Source organism: Panthera uncia, assembly GCF_023721935.1.
Source record: "Panthera uncia isolate 11264 chromosome A1 unlocalized genomic scaffold, Puncia_PCG_1.0 HiC_scaffold_17, whole genome shotgun sequence".
Taxonomy (NCBI): Eukaryota; Metazoa; Chordata; class Mammalia; order Carnivora; family Felidae; genus Panthera; species Panthera uncia.
The window spans coordinates 124136800-124156935 of NW_026057577.1; the positions used below are offsets into that span (position 1 = coordinate 124136800).

The 20136-nt window shown below is 37.2% G+C and overlaps 1 protein-coding gene across 2 annotated transcripts in view; it reads left to right on the forward strand.

Moving 5' to 3' along the window:
- RANBP3L (RAN binding protein 3 like) overlaps positions 1–20136 on the forward strand; it is a 46313-nt gene that overhangs the window by 23698 nt on the left and 2479 nt on the right. The window contains exons 1-13 of one of the 2 annotated variants that reach the window (XM_049648161.1): positions 51–343; positions 475–514; positions 1012–1089; positions 2132–2206; positions 3936–4007; positions 4351–4490; positions 7584–7687; positions 9075–9159; positions 12385–12487; positions 12849–12973; positions 14594–14714; positions 16162–16304; positions 19310–19499. In XM_049648161.1, the coding sequence (XP_049504118.1) occupies positions 2155–2206; positions 3936–4007; positions 4351–4490; positions 7584–7687; positions 9075–9159; positions 12385–12487; positions 12849–12973; positions 14594–14714; positions 16162–16304; positions 19310–19499 (1135 nt within the window). In that variant the 5' untranslated portion in view covers positions 51–343; positions 475–514; positions 1012–1089; positions 2132–2154. Of the gene's footprint in view, positions 1–50; positions 344–474; positions 515–1011; positions 1090–2131; positions 2207–3935; positions 4008–4350; positions 4491–7583; positions 7688–9074; positions 9160–12384; positions 12488–12848; positions 12974–14593; positions 14715–16161; positions 16305–19309; positions 19500–20136 lie in introns of those variants that run through there. The other variant, XM_049648160.1, reaches the window with a different exon arrangement.

Consider the following 20136-nt stretch of genomic DNA (forward strand, 5'->3'; position numbering starts at 1 on the left):
GCCTCGTAACTAAAAGCCACTGCTTTGAAAGACGAACGATAAGATTCATGGGTTTTCTCTTTAGCTTGATTAGGATTTTCTTGTTATTTGTTCTTGCTTATGCCAGGTCATTTACCCTACCACCCACAAAACTAACTAAAGAAAAGCTCAACCCCAAGCCCTTGTCGAAAAGTCCGTTTCCTGGGCCCCACCCCAGGCCAACCGCTTCAGAATCTTGAGAGTTGGTGTTTCAAAACCAACCAACTTTTAAATCAGTTCCCGCAAGCAATTCTGCAGTCACTGAAATACAAAACCGCTCTACGAAGACTTTGCTTTTTCTTGAATACATACCTAGTGAGCAAAGGTGAGTGGCTTTAACCTGGCCCATCTGAATAGACCTGGCTTTTGAGAATTCTCTGATCAAGTGACAGGGTGGAATTCTGACCTAAAATCAGCAAGTACTCAGCTCTCATTGACAGCTTTGCTTCTTTCCAGAGACCTGCAGAAGACACCCTGTACGAAGCAGCAGAACATGGTAATGACTTACATCCTTATTTCAAAATCAATCTGCATACAAAGAAAATAAGCAAGCACAAGCATGTAGACATGTGGCAACAACTGTGTAAAATGTAATGGTTTTTCTTGTGTTTAAACATGAAAGGAGAGTGGCTTTTGTTTTGACAGATGACATGTAGGTCCTGAGAACCTGACCCTAGTGACACTAAACTCCCTTGTTTCTCCATTGCCTGTGTCTCAACCTGCCAAAAACATTCTCTGTACGATCTCAAAATTCGTATGCAGTTTCTTGCTGAAGCCACTTGTTTCTAATTGTTCTTACTAGGATGATATGCCTACTGCTTTATAATCACCAAGCTGTTACCCCCAGTATTTAAACTTGTGCTTCAGGAGTTAACATGTTATCAGATGATGATCTATGTAGGCAAGAGGTAATTCTATTTGCCTTTCCATATCTTTGCTTGAGGATAATTTGTTATCCAAGCAATTTTACCCTTCACATTGAATTTCTTACAGAGTCTAATGGTTTTCTGAGAAAGCGCGTACGGTCTTCATCTTTTACTTTGCATACTACACATCTTCAGTCTCAAGGAGGTAGGTATAGACCTGACTGTTGGCCGTTCACTGTTATGTTTACTCCGAGTGTGAAATTACTGAGAAACCTTCCACATGGAAAATGTTTTAAAAGTCTACCCATCAGATAATGTTTATAATAAGTTGCTGTATGAGGGGCCCCTGGGTGGCTCAGTCGGTTAAGTGTCCAACTTCAGCTCAGGTCATGATCCCATGGTTCGTGAGTTCAAGCCCTGAGTCAGGCTCCGTGCTGATAGCTCAGAGCCTGCAGCTGCTTCAGATTCTGTGTCTCCCTCTCTCTCTGCCCCTCCCCAACTCGTGCTCTGTCTCTCAAAAATAAACATTAAAAAAAAATGTAATAAATTGCTGTATGAAAACAGCAGTCTAAAAATGGATTGTATAGTGAGTCACTATGTACAAATTCAATTTATCAACATTGGATGAAAGATGGAAAGGACATAAGCCACAATGTCAGCAGTGGTTGTCTTAGGTAATGGGATTACAGGTGATTTGGGGTTTTCTACCCACTCTTTATATTTTGTTGTGTTTCCAAAGTGTCTGCATTAAGTATGCATTAGCTTTGTAATTAGAGGAAACTGCCATTTCTCCCTAAGTAACCACCTACTTAAACAAACAGATGTTTGCCTTCAAAAGAACACTTTAAGAACTTCATCGTGTACGTATTCGGAGTAAATCCATAACTTAGTTTGCCTCTCTTCTCCACTCAAAGCTCATTGGTGATCCCTTTTATAAATGACCGCATTGCCCCCTGCCTTGTACTACAGCTATTTGTGTGCGTGTCTGCTTCCCACTGTGAGTTCCTGGGGGTCATCTTCTTGCCTGATAGAGTATCTTACACGTGCTGAGTACTCTGATATTTATTGGTCCGAATAGAAATTAATTTATAATTCTCACCACAGCCACATTTTATTTCTACTGATAAACATACAAAATCTTGTCTAAATTAGTGATTTAGAAATTTTTCTGAAACAGCAGAAGTTCAAATAAAAAGACACACAAAAACCAACCTCCTTACTGACTTTAGTTTGCAATTTGCTTCTAGCATCAGCCTTGTCCCAGAATCGAATGAGATCATCATCCTTCACTGACCTCCCGACCTTCCCTCCTTCTGGGCCAGGTAATAAACAGCTTCTGGAACTTCAAGCCTGACACTCTGGTTTTTCAAAATCCATTCTCGTTGATGGTGAACTTTCTTACTCAGCTATTATAAAATGCTGGCATTTTAGTGGAAAATAAAATAGAGCCCTTAGCCAAGTATGATTAGAAGAATGCCTTATGAATCCCAACTCCACAAATCCTGTTTGTTTCTGGTAGAAAGTTTGAACTTGAATTTTTTTAGGATTTCATGTTTATGATAAAAATATTTTCTGTAAGGCAGCCATACAAAGTAACTTGTTTTATTTCACTTATTATTGTGCATCTGTATGGTTCATGGTAGCTATGGTACTCAAAATATACAGCTATGCTTCAGATTCTTATTCTAAAGTTTATGCTTTAGATGATATTCTAAGGTTTAGAATATGATCCCTTTTAAACTTTTCACTAATTAAAACATTACTTCTTTTGATTTGGAATTTGTAGTGCTTTGCTAATTAGATCTGTTTTATCATTACAAAATATTTGAGATGGTTGGAACATTCTCTACATAAAAATTATGATTTATATTCTTTTTGTGTTTGTTTCTACTGAACAACCAGCTGCCTTTTCCAAGTTAATCTTGCCACTAAGAAACTAAAAAAATACAAACTATTCACTTCCTTTCAACTGATCCCTCTCTACCTGAGAGCCACAGAGTTCTCAAACTAACGAATTTATATTCTTATTAATAATTCCAAGCATGGCTGAGCAACATATATGTCAGATACCTTTCAGATACAGAAGAAATACTTTCTAGCTCAATATACCCCATTTAAACCTCACTGACAAGTTACAGACATTAAGAGGAATTGGGGTCCTAGCCTAGAGAATTTGTTTTATTGTATTTGTGCATAAAATAAAGGAATGGCTGTAAGTATCTGAATAACTGTTTCGATTTATTAGTATCTTAAGTTAGACATACATACACAAAAAGACTAAAGAACATTGATATCAGTAAACATCATTCCACTTTATGTTGTGCAGTATGTTGGTGGTGTTGGAATGGAGAAAAATAGTACAACTTTATACGGCCCTTTGGTGCTCGTTTTCAATAATAAAGATCATAAACCATTTAGTTGCACTTTGAATTAGAGAAGCAATTCTACCCCAACATTTATAATATGTTATAATACTTAGAAGAAGCAATTCTTATTCTTTTCTCATTTCCACTAATCAAATGCTCGAAGGTTGCTGTTTCTGCAGTTTGCAACCAAGAGATGATCTCTTTGAAATGTACAGTAATTCTGTATTTTCAGCTACCACCATATTCTTCATACTATGAACACACCTCATAGAAAAATCACCTAGCATAACAGTCATCTTCTGTCTGTAGGTATCACCAGGGTAGAGAAAGGGGCAGAATTTGCTAATAGGTTCATAACATTTTATAAGAAATACATATTAACGTACACATAGGGATCACTATCATCAGATTTCATAATATGTACTCATTTCAGTACTCATTTTTATGATTCTAGAGAAGACCGCCTATTCCATTAGTGGCCCAATTTTCACTTATATTTCTGAAGGCAAACAGAACTATGTGGCAAAACTCACTGCCATCAGTCATTGTTAGCCCACCTGCCTTCTCAGCACACTGCCAACAGTGACATCTACTGGTGAGCTTAAGACAGGACTGTTAAAACCCAAATCATGTAGAAACTGACACTCTCTTAGATTTAAATTTTTCTAAATTGTTTTTCTTACAGTGAAGAAAAACAATGTTTTTATGACATCAACTCATGTGCAAAGGAATGTTGATATGAACAGTGCAGAACAAGGTATGTAGTTTATTACAAGAACCTCTGAAATTTTACATTTTACCATTTATATTTTAATTTGTTGTGTGTGTGTGTGTTGGGGTATGGAGGTAGGACCCAGTGACAAAACATGAAAAAAATATATTTGGTAAGCCAAGTCCCATGGTCAAAATGACTGGTTATTGGGTAAAATCTAGGCCAAAAGTAAGCACTAACCAATTCATTGGCTATTTTGACTTTGGTTAATTAACATTAACCCCTCATTTAATGATGACTTTAGAAAATAAGGGTTACATTGGTCAAAATATGGAGGAAGAAGTATTTCCCTAAAGATATATTGACTCTCGAATCCTGTTCTTTTAAGGTCCCGTGAAACATTCCGAACATGTTCTAAGACCTGCTATTTTGCAACCACCTCAAGCTCAAAGGTGTGAAAAAGCAAGAAAAACATTTGGACACGATACCTTGGAATCCTGCAAGATTAAAGACAAAACAAAAAATAAGGTAAGGAACCTCCAATGGCAGGACTGACACAAATTCTCCGTCTTTCATTTAGTAGATTGCTGTGGGCCCTACATCCAAAGTTAGGGGCTGCCTGACTTTTGTTCTGTTGCTGAGATCACTGCCAGGCTGGAGAAACACCCCAGACTATAGCAAAAAGCCCTCAGTAACCTTATTCAACGTGTCCTCTTAAACTGGAGAGTAGTTTCTAGGAACTAGTTTTGTGGTCTCCCCTAAGCTGAAAAACTGAGTCCCTTGGGGTAGAAACTTCTGGGGTCTTATTCCAGTGCACTGATCCCACGTGAGAATAGGGGGAGCAATGAGGTGGCCAGCTCCAGGAGTCAGAAGTCAAAAAAGGAACATGGGCTTCCAGCATCTCCAGCTGGTTGACATCCTAGTGTGGCTTTGCCAGTTGAGGTCACACCAGGTATCCATCCAGACCCACCTTCATGGATAATGGGAGCAGGGAACTACCCCCACAGGGCAGGGAATTGGGAGGGCTGGGGAAGCTTCTGAAGACAGGGAAGAAGTCTCTCTTCCAGTTGTTGTGGCTAACTGAATTCCTCAGTGTGGGCCTTTCTAGGGAGATTGTCATTTTGCTCAAGCCATGCAGATGTGGGTTTGGGGATATTCTGTGTCTTCCAGAAGCCAATAGTTGAGAGGAATGGTACCAAAATCAGTAGGTTGGGATTTGAGAGTAATGCCATCCTTCATTCGTCTCCAGCTAAACTGTTGAGGGTTGGTCACTTGTTTTGTTTTGTTTTGTTTTGTTTTCCATACTGAACATAAAGAGAGTGACACATGGAAGCTGATAATACCAGCCATTTCATCAATGCAATGAAAAAAACATAAGATGGGTGGTAATCCTACCTCTGCCACTAACTATGTTTACACTCTTGGACAAAGCACCCAATCTTCTCTATCAGTGAAGTGAGAGAGTTGAACTTGGTCAGCATTTGACAATATTTTTATAATTTCAAATCCTTTTTTTGTAAGATATGACTTCATGAGACTTATTTTGAATTTTAAAAATCATTTAATCATTTCTGCATGGTATATGGTATGAGTTTTAAGTAAACCATGTTTTAAATTTCAAACCAGCGTGCCTGGGTGGCTCAGTCGGTTAACCTTCTGACTTTGGCTCAGGTCATGATCTCACAGTTTGTAAGCTCGTGCCCTGCTTTGGGTAAAAACATGAGCCCCACTTGGGTGAGCTCTGCTTCTCTCTCCCACTCTCCTTCCCTCTCTCTCTGCCCCTCGTGGGATTCTCTCTCTCTCTCTTGCCCCTCGCTTACTTGCACCCTCTCTCTCAAAAAACTTTCAAATCAGTAGATTGTTAAAAGTTTTCATTGAAATATAATCTAATAATCATTACCATATTACATAAATTCTTACTTTTATCTATTTAAGAAATGATGCATGTTGTTTAATTTGTGTTAAAGTATGTTAGAAAAGTATGATATGTTGACTAATTTCTAAATGTTATTATATTGCATATGATTTTGGAACAGTATATACTATAAATTATAGATTAAAATTTTTGTTACATGTTATAAATCAATATTTCTTATTTGGCATGGCTTATTGAAATTTTGCATTATGTATTTTATTTTTTTATTTTTTTTTTGCATTATATATTTTAAAAATAAAGTTTATTAATATTTCTCTTGTATTTTCTTCCTAAATGATAAAGAATAAGAGAAATTTTCAGGCTATTGTTTGCAAGCATTTCTTCTTGAATAAATGTATTAAGCATAATGATGCAATGTAAGAATTCTGACAAAATGTAATTTATAGATCTAGTGAAAATTATCTCTTGGTGGATTTCATAGAACTATTATTTTCATGTTTCTTATTAACTTGTATATAAAATCATTCTGTCATTAATCAATGGTCACTTATGCACTATACATATAATATAGCATATGTACTGTTTTACATAGGAGTATATTTTAAGTACATAAGAATAAAAGTACATTTTGGCTGAGAGTTAAGTCATCTGAGTGACGGAGTCATGAGGCATGCACTTTGATCTTTGCTTGCCAACAGCATGTATTCTCTTCATACATATTTCTCAGGTCTATAAATTCTGTTATAAAGGGAAAAATGCTCAAAATTATTTTTATTGATTGATATGAAATTGAAGTGGAAACAGACCCTATCTACCTTTAAAGATATGAACTTCTTGCAACATCTTTGCAAATCCCTGCTGGGGGAAGGGTGAGGTGTAGAAAACATTGGAGACACTCTATCAGATAATTTATAGGGCTCCTTCTGGTTCTAAAATTGCTCATACCTGGGGGCACCTGGGTGGCTCAGTCAGTTAAGCCTCTGACTTTGACTCAGATCACGATGTCATGGTTGTTGAGTTTGAGCCCCATATCGGGCTCTCCTGCTCTCAGTGCAGAGCCTGCTTCAGACCTTCTATCTCCCTTTCTCTCTGCTCCTCCCCCACTGGCAGGCTCATTGGCACGCTCTCTCTCTTTCAAAAATAAACATTTAATAAAAAAAAAATTGCTCGCACCTTCATCTATACATTAGTCAGGTAATGTGCATATGTATATACATCAGACAAACTAGTTGATTAAGTTACCAGTCAAAAATTTCTAGATGAAGAGATGAATGGGATTCCCTCCAACGTTTGGTGGCTGTGCTGGTAAAGCTCTTAGGGTGTTTTGGGGGGTTAAACAGTCCTGAAGGATATATCTGCTAAATTAGAAATGAGAATTAACTCCATGTGGCTAAAAAGATAACAAAAGGAGGTGGGATTTCTGAATATGATGGCTAAGTATACAGTCTCTGGTGTCAGACAGACCCTGGCTCTAAGGTCAACCCCATTCCTGGTTGCCCAAGCCTAGCCACGTTATTTAAACTCATTAGGTCAGTTTACTCATCTGTAAACTGTAAAATGTGGATAATAGACATACAACCTATAGAGAGATGTTGTGAGGAGTAAATGAGATAATGTACCTAAAATGCTTAGGGTAGTACTTGAACACAGTAAATTTTCAATACATTTAACCGGAACTATTGTTTCCTTGTCTGATGCTCCTTTTAAGGCAACTTAAAGGAACTTTCTGATGGATTGTCTTTCAGATTTCTGAGGGGAGCTCCTGTTTGCTAGGTGAAAAATTACCCAGCACCAGAATTTCAGTCCTGCTGACTACTAAACAGAATTGTTTAGGTGCTACATCAGTAGGGTAAGTTAATGCTGAGGACACATAGAGGATATCCTTTTATTCTTGCTTTCTTTTACCATTATAATCATTTGTGGAAAAATAACTTTCTGATATGCACAGATAAATTGTCAAGATTTCTGTTTGATATTTTATAAAGAACACAAGTTTAAAATGCTTTTCAAATAAGATAAAAAGAGAGGGAGACAAACCATAAGAGACTCTTAAATACAGAGAACAAACTGAGGGTTGCTGGAGGGGAGGTGGGTGGGGGGGATGGGCTAAATAGGTGATGGGCATTAAGGAGGGCACTTGTTGGGATGAGCCCTGGGTGTTATATGTAAGTGATGAACCATTAAATTCTACTCAGAGATCATTATTACAACATATGTTAACTAACTTGGATTAAATAAAATTAAATTAAAAATAAAATGCTTTTCCCAATATCTCTAATATATAAAGATTATCCTATTAATATTGGATTATTTCTACTTTTTCATTGACTTGGGTGAGAATATTTCAAAACTGTGTAGCTAAATTTTTATTTAGTTGGGAATTAATTACCTGACTGCTAGCTTAGCCTTTTCTACCTTTTCTCTGATGTTCCCCTTTTTTAAATTACTTTGAATATTAAATTATTATTCATTATTTATTGACATACATTGGATAGACAACAAAAGAAAGCAGTATAAATGTGCACAATGAAAGTAAGTATTTCCTGGTATCATCAAGCATGAAGGCAGGTTTGAGTTGAGAGGAGATTAAGACAAGCCATGGACATAAACGGACTCACATGGTTAGGGCCCGTGTGGGTCCCACAGAGCTCACCTACAGCGCATACTAGGGATGCAATGTGGACCCCGGAGTACATCGGCCTACAGATAGACAGCTGTATGTCTGAGTTTCTCATCATGCAGAACACTTTTACCATTAAAAAAAAAAAGTTCCAGGACGAAAAACCCAAATTAGACAAATGCAAATTCAAGTATCACTGACAAGATGCATTGGTCATGCCTTTGCTCTGGAGGTCTCTGGTGGCTAAGAACATTGGCCACTTGGGGAGGAGGAGAGTAGAAATTAGAGACTGACAGAGGCTGTGCTGGAAAAGCAAGAAGATAAGGGCTGGGCAGCCCCTGGTTGATCACACGGCCTGAAGAGTGATGGGCATGACACGTGTTTGGACTGGCCTCAACTAGCACTGTCACAGCTGTGAAATATTTTAACTATTATCCCTGGAAGTACCTATCTCAGTTTTCCCTTCATTTCTCAATATCTGCAGATGAGTAAGAGTTAACAGATGTTTTTATGCTTTACATAAATCTACTAAACCATTTGACTATTTCATGTGTTAAGGTTTAACATGGCTTTATCCATGTATTTTAAATAGCAAATGCTTATTTCTTTTCCTTAGATGTCAACCAAATGAACAGAAGTATTCTTTTAAAAGCTGCAGGTCTGATTTCGTGTTTGGAGAAAACATGGTAGAAAGAGTTTTGGTAAGAATTTGGCAAAGGTGTCTATTATATAAAAAGCTGTCACTTCAAGTTTCTGGAGGCAAATTAATTAAAACAATGTTAAATTGGATCATACTTTAACTCCTGAGTTCAAAGGCACATTTTCTTTCTTTAATGGAAATGTTCTCCTGGGAAGCAAGTTCTAGTTGTTAGAATAATAGACAGGAACCCGCAGAGGAAGGGGATTCTATAATTATAACATTATTACTGATGAGAAATATTAAATAGTTCTTTCACGTGTGTTAAACTGAAGGTATGCATGGAAATCCCAGAATCATCTGCAATAGACAAGCTCAACTGGTAATGATATTTTAATGTAGGTTTTTGATAGCCTTTTTCATAACATGGTGCATTTAAAACTATTTACTTATTTTTTCTTATTAACTACAACCCTCCCCTTAGAGCTTTTGTAGTGAAAAACATCATTATAACTTTTTTTTGTTGTTGTTGTTAGCTTTAAGAGGAAAATAATAAGACTTTAACTTGCCTAGGGAAACATCCTTGTCAAATGGAAATGCCTAACTAGTATTACTATCATCCTTATCTAATATCGAGCATCCTCCTCCAAGAGGCCATTGCTGCCCCATCCTCCACAGAGCATGTTTGTAAAGCACAGCAGGGAAGTAGACAGCAAAGTGAAGGCTGTGCACCTGGTCCATCACACCTTCATGCTGCTTTCACCCAGACCAGGGTCTTGGTTGACATAGGCCAAGGTGACCAGTTTATCTTGTGGCTACTAGTTCTATGGAGGATCCAGAGGAGGCTACAAAGGTTTTAAAACCTGTGTAAAGGCTCAGAATAACAAAAGGACCAAGTCATGAGGTCAGTCTATTCTAAGTTTCTTAGGGCTTTCACAAATCAATCACTTTGAAGACCTTGTTTATGCCATACCTGCCTCAGGCCGAACCCCAATCCCAAGAGTAGTATCATAGCTTTTCAGCTTAGAGGCACCATCCTTCACTCTCAAGATGAAAGTCAACTCCACAGTTCTAGAGCTATTGACTCACCTCTTTGAATCTGAACCAGAATCGACCAACTTCTAGAGGGAAGTCCTGGGCAATACATTCAGGCACATTTCTTCCAAACCACTTATTCCCAAATTTGGCACTAGATTAGTCACAGCTTCTATAAGATGTCACAGACACAAATAAAACATTTCCCAAGCCTCACAGGATCAACTTTAACATTCAATTCAATTCAACAAACATGTTTTGTGTTCTCATGACATCTAAAGCACTGGCATTGGTCTCAGCTTTGGCTGCGTGTTAACAATCATCTGGTGAGCCACTAAAGGATTTCTTAGGGCATCTCCACAAACAGATTAGATCAGAGTCTCTGTGGGTGAGGGTAGATGTTAGGTGACTTGAATGTACAACCAGGATTGAAAAACATCTGGGTAAGTGGTTATACAAAGCTAAGGGAGCCACTGTGCTCTAAAGGTGTTTATAATCTAAGGGGAGACAGAGAGATCCCTGAACAAATGAACTACAGTTGGGATTGTAAATTTGGTTTAGGGAGGTACTTGCGTATATTTCCTATGGGCACTTTAAATCTGGCTTGTGAAGGAAACTGTACTTCCTGTCTCTTTAAGTTGATAACATCTGAGGACAGCAGTAGCTATAGAGAGCACTTGTATTTGTCCTCTAGTTAATCCTATAATCCTGTGGCCTTGCGATTTGGTGGTCAGAATGCCTTTCTGATTTGTTTGCTGACCATGTGCTTTTCAAGGGGGTCATTAAACTTTCTGAGCCTTAGTGTTTATTTTCTTCAAATGGAAATAATCATACCCGTCTTGGGTGCCTGGGTGGCTCAGTCAGTTAAGCATCTGGCTTTGACTCAGGTCACGATCTTGCAGTGTCTGAGTTCGAGTCCCACATCAGGCTCTGTGCTGACAACTCAGAGCCTGGAGCCTGCTTTGGATTCTGTGTCTCCCTCTCTCTCTGCCCCTCTCCCACTCACCTCTGTCTCTCTCTCTCTCTCTCTCTTAAAAATAAACATTAAAAATTTTTTTTAAAAATCACACCCAACTCTACCGATTTTAACAGAATATCTTAATGTCCAGTTAAATAATGTGGAAGAATTTTGAGTTCATAAAGAAAAAGATAGAAACCTAAATTCTGAAGTACTGTTCCAATTCTCCCTGTTCTCCAGGGGGCTCTCCAGTATCAGAAATGGCATGGCAATGACTCGGTTTTTTTTCACAGACCTTGATTATAGCACATGCACAAAGCCCCATGTGTGCAGCCTTAAAGGCAATTGTTGGCGGAAATTGTCTTGGGAGAGGGGCCCCTGGGTGGCTCAGTAGGTTGAGCATCCAACTTTGGCTAGGTCATGATCTCATAGTTGGTGAGTTTGAGCCCCATATTGGGCTCTCTGCTCTCAGTGTAGAGCCTACTTCGGATCCTCTGTCTCCCTCTCTCTCTGCCCCTCCCCTGCTCATGCTCTCTCTCTCTCAAAGATAAATCATTTTAAAAAAGAATATCCTTAAAAAAAAATAAATTGTCTTGGGAGAAAAATTACAATTCTTTCTGTAAAGATGAGCTCTGAGACAGCTAGTGCGTTCTTTGGACAACTTTATTTATTTATTCATTCATTCATATGAAGTGGGTATAAAGTGAAGTGCTGGGAACACTGAAATACCTTAAAACAGAAATAAGGGACACCTGGGTGGCTCAGCTGGTTAAGCGTTCGACTTTGACTCAAGTCATGATCTCATGGTTCATGAGTTCGAGCCCCACACCGGGCTCTCTGTTGTCAGCACAGAGCCTTGTTCAGATCCTCTGCCCCGCCCCTCTCTCTGCCCCTCCCTTGCTCTTTCTCTCTCTCTGTCTCTCAAAAATAAATAAGTAAACATTAAAACAAAAAGAAAAGAAATGATAGTTACGTCTCCTTCTAGGCATCAGGTTAGTCTGGTGGGAGCATGGAACAGCTTCTACCTCCTTCTTGGTCTCTAAACCTTCTCCCTTTGTCCCTGGAACTAGATCCCACCTGAAATAAGCTGGTGGTAACTAGATTATGCTTCCTGAGGATGAGAACCAGGGTCCTCTGATGATAGGAAGGATTTCCCCATTCAGCACATAGGGAGTCCAAAACAAAAACAGAGCAGTTGAGTTCATTTGCCCTGTTGAAGTGGAACAAAGGTCTCTTTTGGCTTACTGCAGATATATGGGTATACAATTAAGTAATACATCTTTTTCCTTCACCTAGGATATTCAACATCTCACCCAGTCTCAACCTGAAAATGATTCATACACCAAGGAACAACCATTCAAATCCGTACTAGAATTTCCTGTCAACTCTCTAAATTCAAGTAAGAATTATTTGATTTGTAAAAAATTTGATTCAACTATTATATTTCCTGTGTTTCCATGTCATCTGTTCAATAGCTATAAAATACAAAAACAGTAATGCAACACTTTAAAGCTTTTTGGCAAAGATTAAAGCATAGAAAATATTGTTCTATGATACATAAGCATTAAAATTTTTTTTACTTAAGGATATGAGGAATCATTAAAGAGATTTATCTAAACTCAAGTAGTTTCATATTTTTGGTAACACTCATTATTATAAAAAGCAAAGGAGACATGTATATTAATGGGGACAACAAGGAACTTTTACAGTAGAGAAAATGGGGTCTTTACGTGTCTTTTCCCATTTTTTCTTACAAACAGACTCTATTAAAAATATATCCCTAATCGAATCAGCTGCTGCTTTCTCTTCTAAGCCATCACCCAAATGCTTGCTGCAGAAAATTGATGTTGTAACAGGGGAGGAAGCTGAACATAATGTGTTGAAGGTCTGTATATCACACATTGCTCTTTCTGGGAGCACTTACATACACGAAACCAAGTTTCTATCAGGAGAAGCACCTTTAAAAATAAAGGCAGAAGTATAGTTTTCATGAAGACTGAGCTGCTTAACTAAACATGCTAGACACTTCCAAAGATTAAGCCAATATTTTGTTGTATTCTTATTTTTGTATGGGTAATTTTCAGGAAAATGTGTTACTGGGTTTACAACCATTCACATTAGTCTCTTAGAAAGAAGACAGCCAGGAACCCTGTCTTAAAAGAACTTCACACCTACATTTTATACTTTACATGCCTGTTTTTAAAATCAGTGCTATCATTTTTTTTTTTAATTTTTTAACGTTTATTTATTTTTGAGACAGAGAGAGACAGAGCATGAACAGGGGAGGGGCAGAGAGAGAGGGAGACACAGAATCTGAAACAGGCTCCAGGCTCTGAGCTGTCAGCACAGAGCCCGACGCGGGGCTTGAACTCACGGACCGTGAGATCATGACCTGAGCCGAAGTCAGACGCTTAACCCACCAAGCCACCCAGGCACCCCAAATCAGTGCTATTATTGTGTGATTTAAAAGTTCTACTTACACTGGACATTTTTAAATGATAAGATGAATAGATTTCAGTTCAAGATAAAAAAAATTCTGGTTTCCTTTGAAAAGTTGTTTTAAATAAGTTTTGAATTTCATATAAAGCAAGAATTTCACACACGTAGTATATAGTATCATGCATAGGATTTGAATGTTGAGTGACGTAGCCATCAGCGTAGTCACATGAAATAAGGTAGTCATTTTCCAACAAGGAACAGATTTCCCTTTCCTTTTATCCATCTGTTTTTACCCCCAAATCTCTCCATTTCTCTTCTCTTCTCCCATGGTTTACTGATACATTTACTATACAAGTGTGCTTCAAAGCAAAATTCTCAGATCGGGTTTAACCACAATTCATTGAAGTAACTGCTAGCAGTGAGGCCCTGGAATGCTATATTTTTAACAAGTCATGTGGGATTCTTTACCACAGTAATATTTAATGCTGGTAAGCATTAAATTATAGTATGGTGCTCCATGGTACCACATCCTAGTTCTGATGCTGCATTCTTTGAAATATTTTAGGCATACAAATACTTGCACTATTCCTTTACTTACAAATAAAGTTACTTAACTTGAATAACATTAAATTTCATTTAAAATGTGGTACATATAAATATATTTGTTAAGTGGAAAAGCAAGATGCAGAAAGTATGTACGATATTCTACTGTTTATAGAAAAAATAGGGGACATAGGCACTGGCATGTATATAAACACACATATCTCTGGAAGGATAAACAAAATATTAGCAATAGCGATCACCTGATCACAGGGGGTAGAAATCGACAGATGAAGAACAAAGGTTGGGAAGGACTTTTCATTTTGTACATCTTTTTGCTTTTTGATATTTGAACTATTTAACAATTATATGTTTTAAAAGTTAAATAAATTTTTTAAGCTGGTTTACAAATCATTAACCAAGGTTATTCTGGTAAAAATCAGGCAAATAAAAGTGTTGTAGCATAGAAAGAAATAATTTTAAAATAAATTTTTATATATTTGACATTTCAAAAATTGTCCTTTAGATCAACTGCAAGCTTTTTATATTCAACAAAACAACACAGTCCTGGACTGAAAGGGGAAGAGGAGCTTTGAGGCTGAATGACACAGCAAGCAGTGACTGTGGAACATTCCAGTCAAGACTAAGTAAGGAATCATTTTGTAAAGCAACTTGCCATTTCTCAGGGTAAAATTTCCAATAGGCACACATCATTTTCTGGAGATGTGTTATAAAATAGTCAACAAATCACTGTTGAAAACAATATTGTTTCTAATGTGCTGTAGGATCTTCCTGTTTAGAGCAGGCTCTGATGTCAGACTACACAGGTTCGGTTCTGCCTCTATCACTGACTAATTGGTGACCTTGGGCAAGTTACTTAATCTCCCCACAGCCTAGTTACATCAGCTTAAAATGGGGATAGTAATACTCCATGACTTATTGAGCAATTGTGAGAATTCAGTGAGATAATGCACCTATGACACAGCCCAGCACACCCCTAAATAGTAATCTCGGTAATATTGAAAGCAATATGATGATATTTTTGAAAGGAAAATGGTTTTTCCTAAAGAGGATATTTGCCCTATAGTTTATTCTTGGCATTCTAAGCATGTTGTGTGGGGCGAGATGAAGTCAGTTTCCAAGGAAATTAAGATGTGTGGTTATTGAATCCTGTGCGTGTTTACTGACATCCATAGTGATGGTAGGAATCTGGAGTCAGTCAAACTGAGAGGCTCTCAAAGTTTTTGGCATCTGAAAAGACACACTGGGCATTGTTCAGAGGCCCAAACAGAAAGTGAGCATAGGCAGAGATCTGGGCGGGGTGTGTAGGTTTACTGGCCAACATTGGGCAATCAGAGCTGTGGAAGGAACCACTGGAAGAAGTGGGATCCATGTATATGGATTTTTATTGAGTTTCAGATATCAAGCTCAAGAAACCAGTAAGGAATAGAATTCACACTGAGAGAATAGGAACCGTGTTTTCAGTTCTATAACTAGCAAACAGGTTTCTAAATAACCCAACGAAGTATTATTCCCAAGGCAGGTGCTAGTTATTTTCTACTCTTGTTCAATGCCACTCTGGCCACTGCCTGCCAAAAGTTACAATGCATGGTATTTACACTGTTGTGTAACCTGATTTTACTTTTTACATAGTATATACCATGACCACCTTTCTACACCAGTAATGATCTTTCTTTAATATTCTTAATGGGTTTGTAATATTATCTTGAATAGCCATGTCATCATTTATTTAGCTAATTCCATTTTTTGAATGCTTAAGGTTTTGCTTCTGTTTTCTCCATTTTGGATAAATATTCTTCAGACCACTAAGTCCTCAAAAGAATTCTAAAATTGTAATCATTGTTTATTATAGTAAAAAAATAATTCCAGCTTTTAAGCTAAAAATGGTCTTCCAACCTAGTAAAGCCAATTTGAAAACGAACTTATAATCAAGCCAAATTACAATTTAATAGTGAAAATACAGTCTGAAAAACAACTAGAGGATTTACTTTACTTTCAAAAATGGCAAGTTCCCTGGGGAAGGTTAAGGAATCAACTGTTCTGTAGTCTTATATATTCACCTTCTTATTTTAGTTATGCGCAATCAAGGCAGCCTGAGGCTGATTCTCAATAGCAAACTCTGGGCTCAAATGGAGATTCAAAGAGCGAACCACAAAAATTTACGAATAACAGCTACTGATTTAGAAGACTATAACATCAAAGTGTTTTTAATTCAGGTAAGTAACAAATTTCAGTGATAGAGGATTATCCTACTATATTTATAGATCTCTGCAATTGCTAATTTTTTTTCACTATATTGTAATAACTTGCACCATTGGCCAAAAAAAAAAACCAAAAAACAAAAAACAACCAGCCATTTATTTTGGTTGTTTACAGTTTAACATGAGACCTAAATTTTAAATGAAATTTACAGATTAACACCAAAATCTGTAGTAACCAATTGGCATGTGTCCCAAGACATTTGTATTGATATATGCTTCAAACCTTCACATTTTTTTTTCCATTGAAATTATGTCAACAATCTTACAAAGTTACCAAAGGGACCGTTGTCAACATTGGCTCCTAGGAGTCCAGTGGAATACATAGCCCAGTGCTTACACTGAATGCTGAAACTGAGAAGGCTTTGAGATCACTGGAAAGGACCCCCTGAGAAATGGAAAAACACAGGGCTAGTAAGTTAAAACAACCAGTCCAACAGCAAATTCCAATTCTGGACATGTGTCAGTCGCCAAGGTAACAGGATGGGAGCACAGCTTTAGCTCTTCCTGGCAGCAGGAATGCTTGACCTCAAATACAAAATCCAGGCACAAGAGAGAGAGAGCTGGCAGGGATCAGGCTAGAAAAAAAGGCTAGGTTTCCCACATGAGCTGAGACCCAGAAGACTGGAGAAGACTGGGTACTTACGTGACTCAGGCGGAAAGTAACAATGCAAGTAAATAAACTTCCATACAGTAATGGAAAAAAAGTTGGCCAGTGCCCAGTGATGAAAAACCAAAAGTTTTATTAACTACCAATAAGTGCACTGTTAGGTATAAGTGATACTGAGTATTAAGATGTTAGAGTGAGATAATGCCCAAACCCTGTTTACCATTTAGGGAGACAGACAATACCTGATATCCCGCCAGGCTGGATCTCCTGGTTTTGAGTGAGTAAAGCAGCCTGCTGCCACTGTCACTGAGATTGAGACTATTAATTATGATGAGATTCTGCTGCTCAATGTCTGACCCACACTGACCCTGTAAATTGTAGGATATTTGCTGAATAAACCAAATTTAGTTTGCTAAATGCAAATAAAAATCACCCCAAATTCCATTCCCAGAGATGGTCACTATTAACATTTTTGTCATTTCAGCATACGTGTGTGTGTACATATGTATATAATGTGCCAACTGTATGATCTTCAGGCAGGTTATATAGATTCCTTAACTTGATTTTACTCATCTGCCCAATAAAGATTATAATGATACACTTTATAAAATGGTTGGGTAGATTCGATAGCTAATACTTGATTATGAAGTACACATGCGTAACCTTTTCACTCATCAATGAAAATGAGTGTTTTCATGTCATTAAATAGTCATTAAAGGTGAAAAGAATTCTATTCTGCACCATAATTTATTCCATTAATCTTGCTTTGTTAAATACTTATGCAATTTGCTGTCTTTCACTATTATAAATTCTACAAGAAAGATGTGAGGAATTCTCTTTGTACACGTGTTAATTTTCTTGGGAAAAGGCTTGACTTGTCTTGACAAATTTCTCTTCAGAAAGACTGAACCAGTTTTCATTCTCACCAGCAGTTTCTTATGGGACTTCCTGGGAATTATACTTTTTTTAAGCATTGAGAATTTGTTATCCGAAAAATATGTCATTGTGATTTTATTTTTAACTTCTTGTTCTGAATTTCTTGAGTGAATATATCTAAATGAATTTAGCCAAAGGCAATATATTGACTAATGAAAGGCATATTTAAATTTTAATATTAGAAAGTGAAGGTGGCAGAGTAGCATTTATATTTTAAATACTTTCAATATTTATTAACGTACTAAAGAAAAATGACATCTTTGCACATAATGTAAAAAATTAAATCAGTCAAGAGTCAACATTTATTTACTCAACACCCCTACAGATTATTTAGCACAATATGAGAAACAAAAATACTTTATTTAATTTATAGTTATTTTTTGCCCAAAGTAATTAAGGGAACTTAAGAACATGCAAATGAAAAAAATATAATTGAAGACCCTTCTCCCAAATAGTTGGCATGTAGTTTGTTCTTGCTTTGAAAAGTTTGATAGCTTTCTGGAGGGTTAGCAAAGAGAATAATTTACCTACCTTCTCTTTGATATTGTGAAAAGATACAAAAATGTAAACCACTGCCATGTTACCTTAAAAGAGCACTAACTCTGATGACAAAGGTTTGGGATTCGAGCCCAGCAGATTTGCTGACTAGCTATGTAAATGCAGGCAAATCATTGTACCTTTCTGAGCCATATCTCCTCATCTGTAAAGGGACGTGGGAAGTAAGTATAAATTGAATACTTGTGCTAAATGCTTTTGCTAATATAAATGGAATAAATGACTAACTCATAGTTTTGTTGTAAGTGTTGAATAAAAAAAGAACGTAGTAACCGTAAATGGTATACAAATGTGATTGTTACCACCATTTTTTATATTAACAGCAACTATTAAAAATAGCATAGAAAAGTACTGAAAGCAAAGACTTATGATGTGTTTATGATACAATATCATAAGGACGGCTCTGTGGCACAGTGGACAGCGCATTGACTTCTATGATGCAATACTAGGCTGCTTTAATGAGCTCTGCTTTTCCACAGAGCTGTGAGGCTTGTTGGGATGTCTAAATAAAGTGATGTAAAGGAAGCGGAGGTCTGTTATTCACCGAACCCTATAATTTTCTATGGTGTAAAATAGCGGAGGAGGGATAGTCTTGAATTCAAGTAGAAATTTTACATCAAAAAATTTCATTTCTCAGTTTAAAACACACAAATAGGGACCTGTTATAAAATTATTCACTTTTGGATTTAATTTGTTTGGTTCAGGATGTATGGCTTTTTACCCTTTAACTTCTAGGGTTATTTATATCCTAGATTTCTGCCATATAATTCCTTCCTTACTAAGAGTGAAAGATTAAAAATCTCTAAAACGTGGCTATTATTCAGTTATTTATATTCTTAACAACTTAATTTTCCTCATGCAGGCCAGTGCCAAAGATACAGGGTATCTGTACGCGGCAATACATCATCGGCTCGTTGCACTTCGAAGCTTTGGTAAACAGGAAGATGTAAACCAAGCGGAAAGCCAGTCAGATGCAATCCTCCAACAATTAAACTGTGAAAGCTGTGATGAGGATGAGGATGATTTCATCAAAGCAACTAAGAATAGATCAGGTAAATAATTTTTCTTTTGTTAGGTCGGAGGTATAAGAAAGAAATCTTCTACACAATCCTAATATATGAAATTGTTTTGTTGTTGTTGTTGTTGTTTTTAATGGAACTGGTATGTTTAAAGTGGATGAGGGAGCGTCTGGGTGGCTCAGTCAATTGGGCATCCGGCTCTCAATTTTGTCTCAGGTCATGATCCCAGGGTCATGGGATGGAGCCCCGTGTCGGGTTCTGCACTGAGCGTGGAGCTTGCTTGGGATTCTCTCTCTCTCTCTCTCTCTCTCTCTCTCTCTCTCTCTCTCTCTCCCCCCCCCCGCTCTCTCTGTAAAATAATAAAATAAATAAAAATTTTTTATAAAAAAAAATAAAGCGAATGGGAATTAGAGTCCTAGCTCTTTGGATCAGAGGAGTGGATTTGAAAGTGACTGCCTTCTATGTGTGGCCTCCATCAGGATTTTACCAAAAGTCATCCTCATTTTGATGCCTGTGTGTCACTTGTGCATAAATTTAATAAAAATACCACAAAGTATTACATTCATACACTGAAACTACCTATTTATTCATATTTCTCTTCACCTGTTCTCATTTTCCTATTATTGGCTATAGTAGAAGAACTTTATAAATACATCATAAATGTAATAAA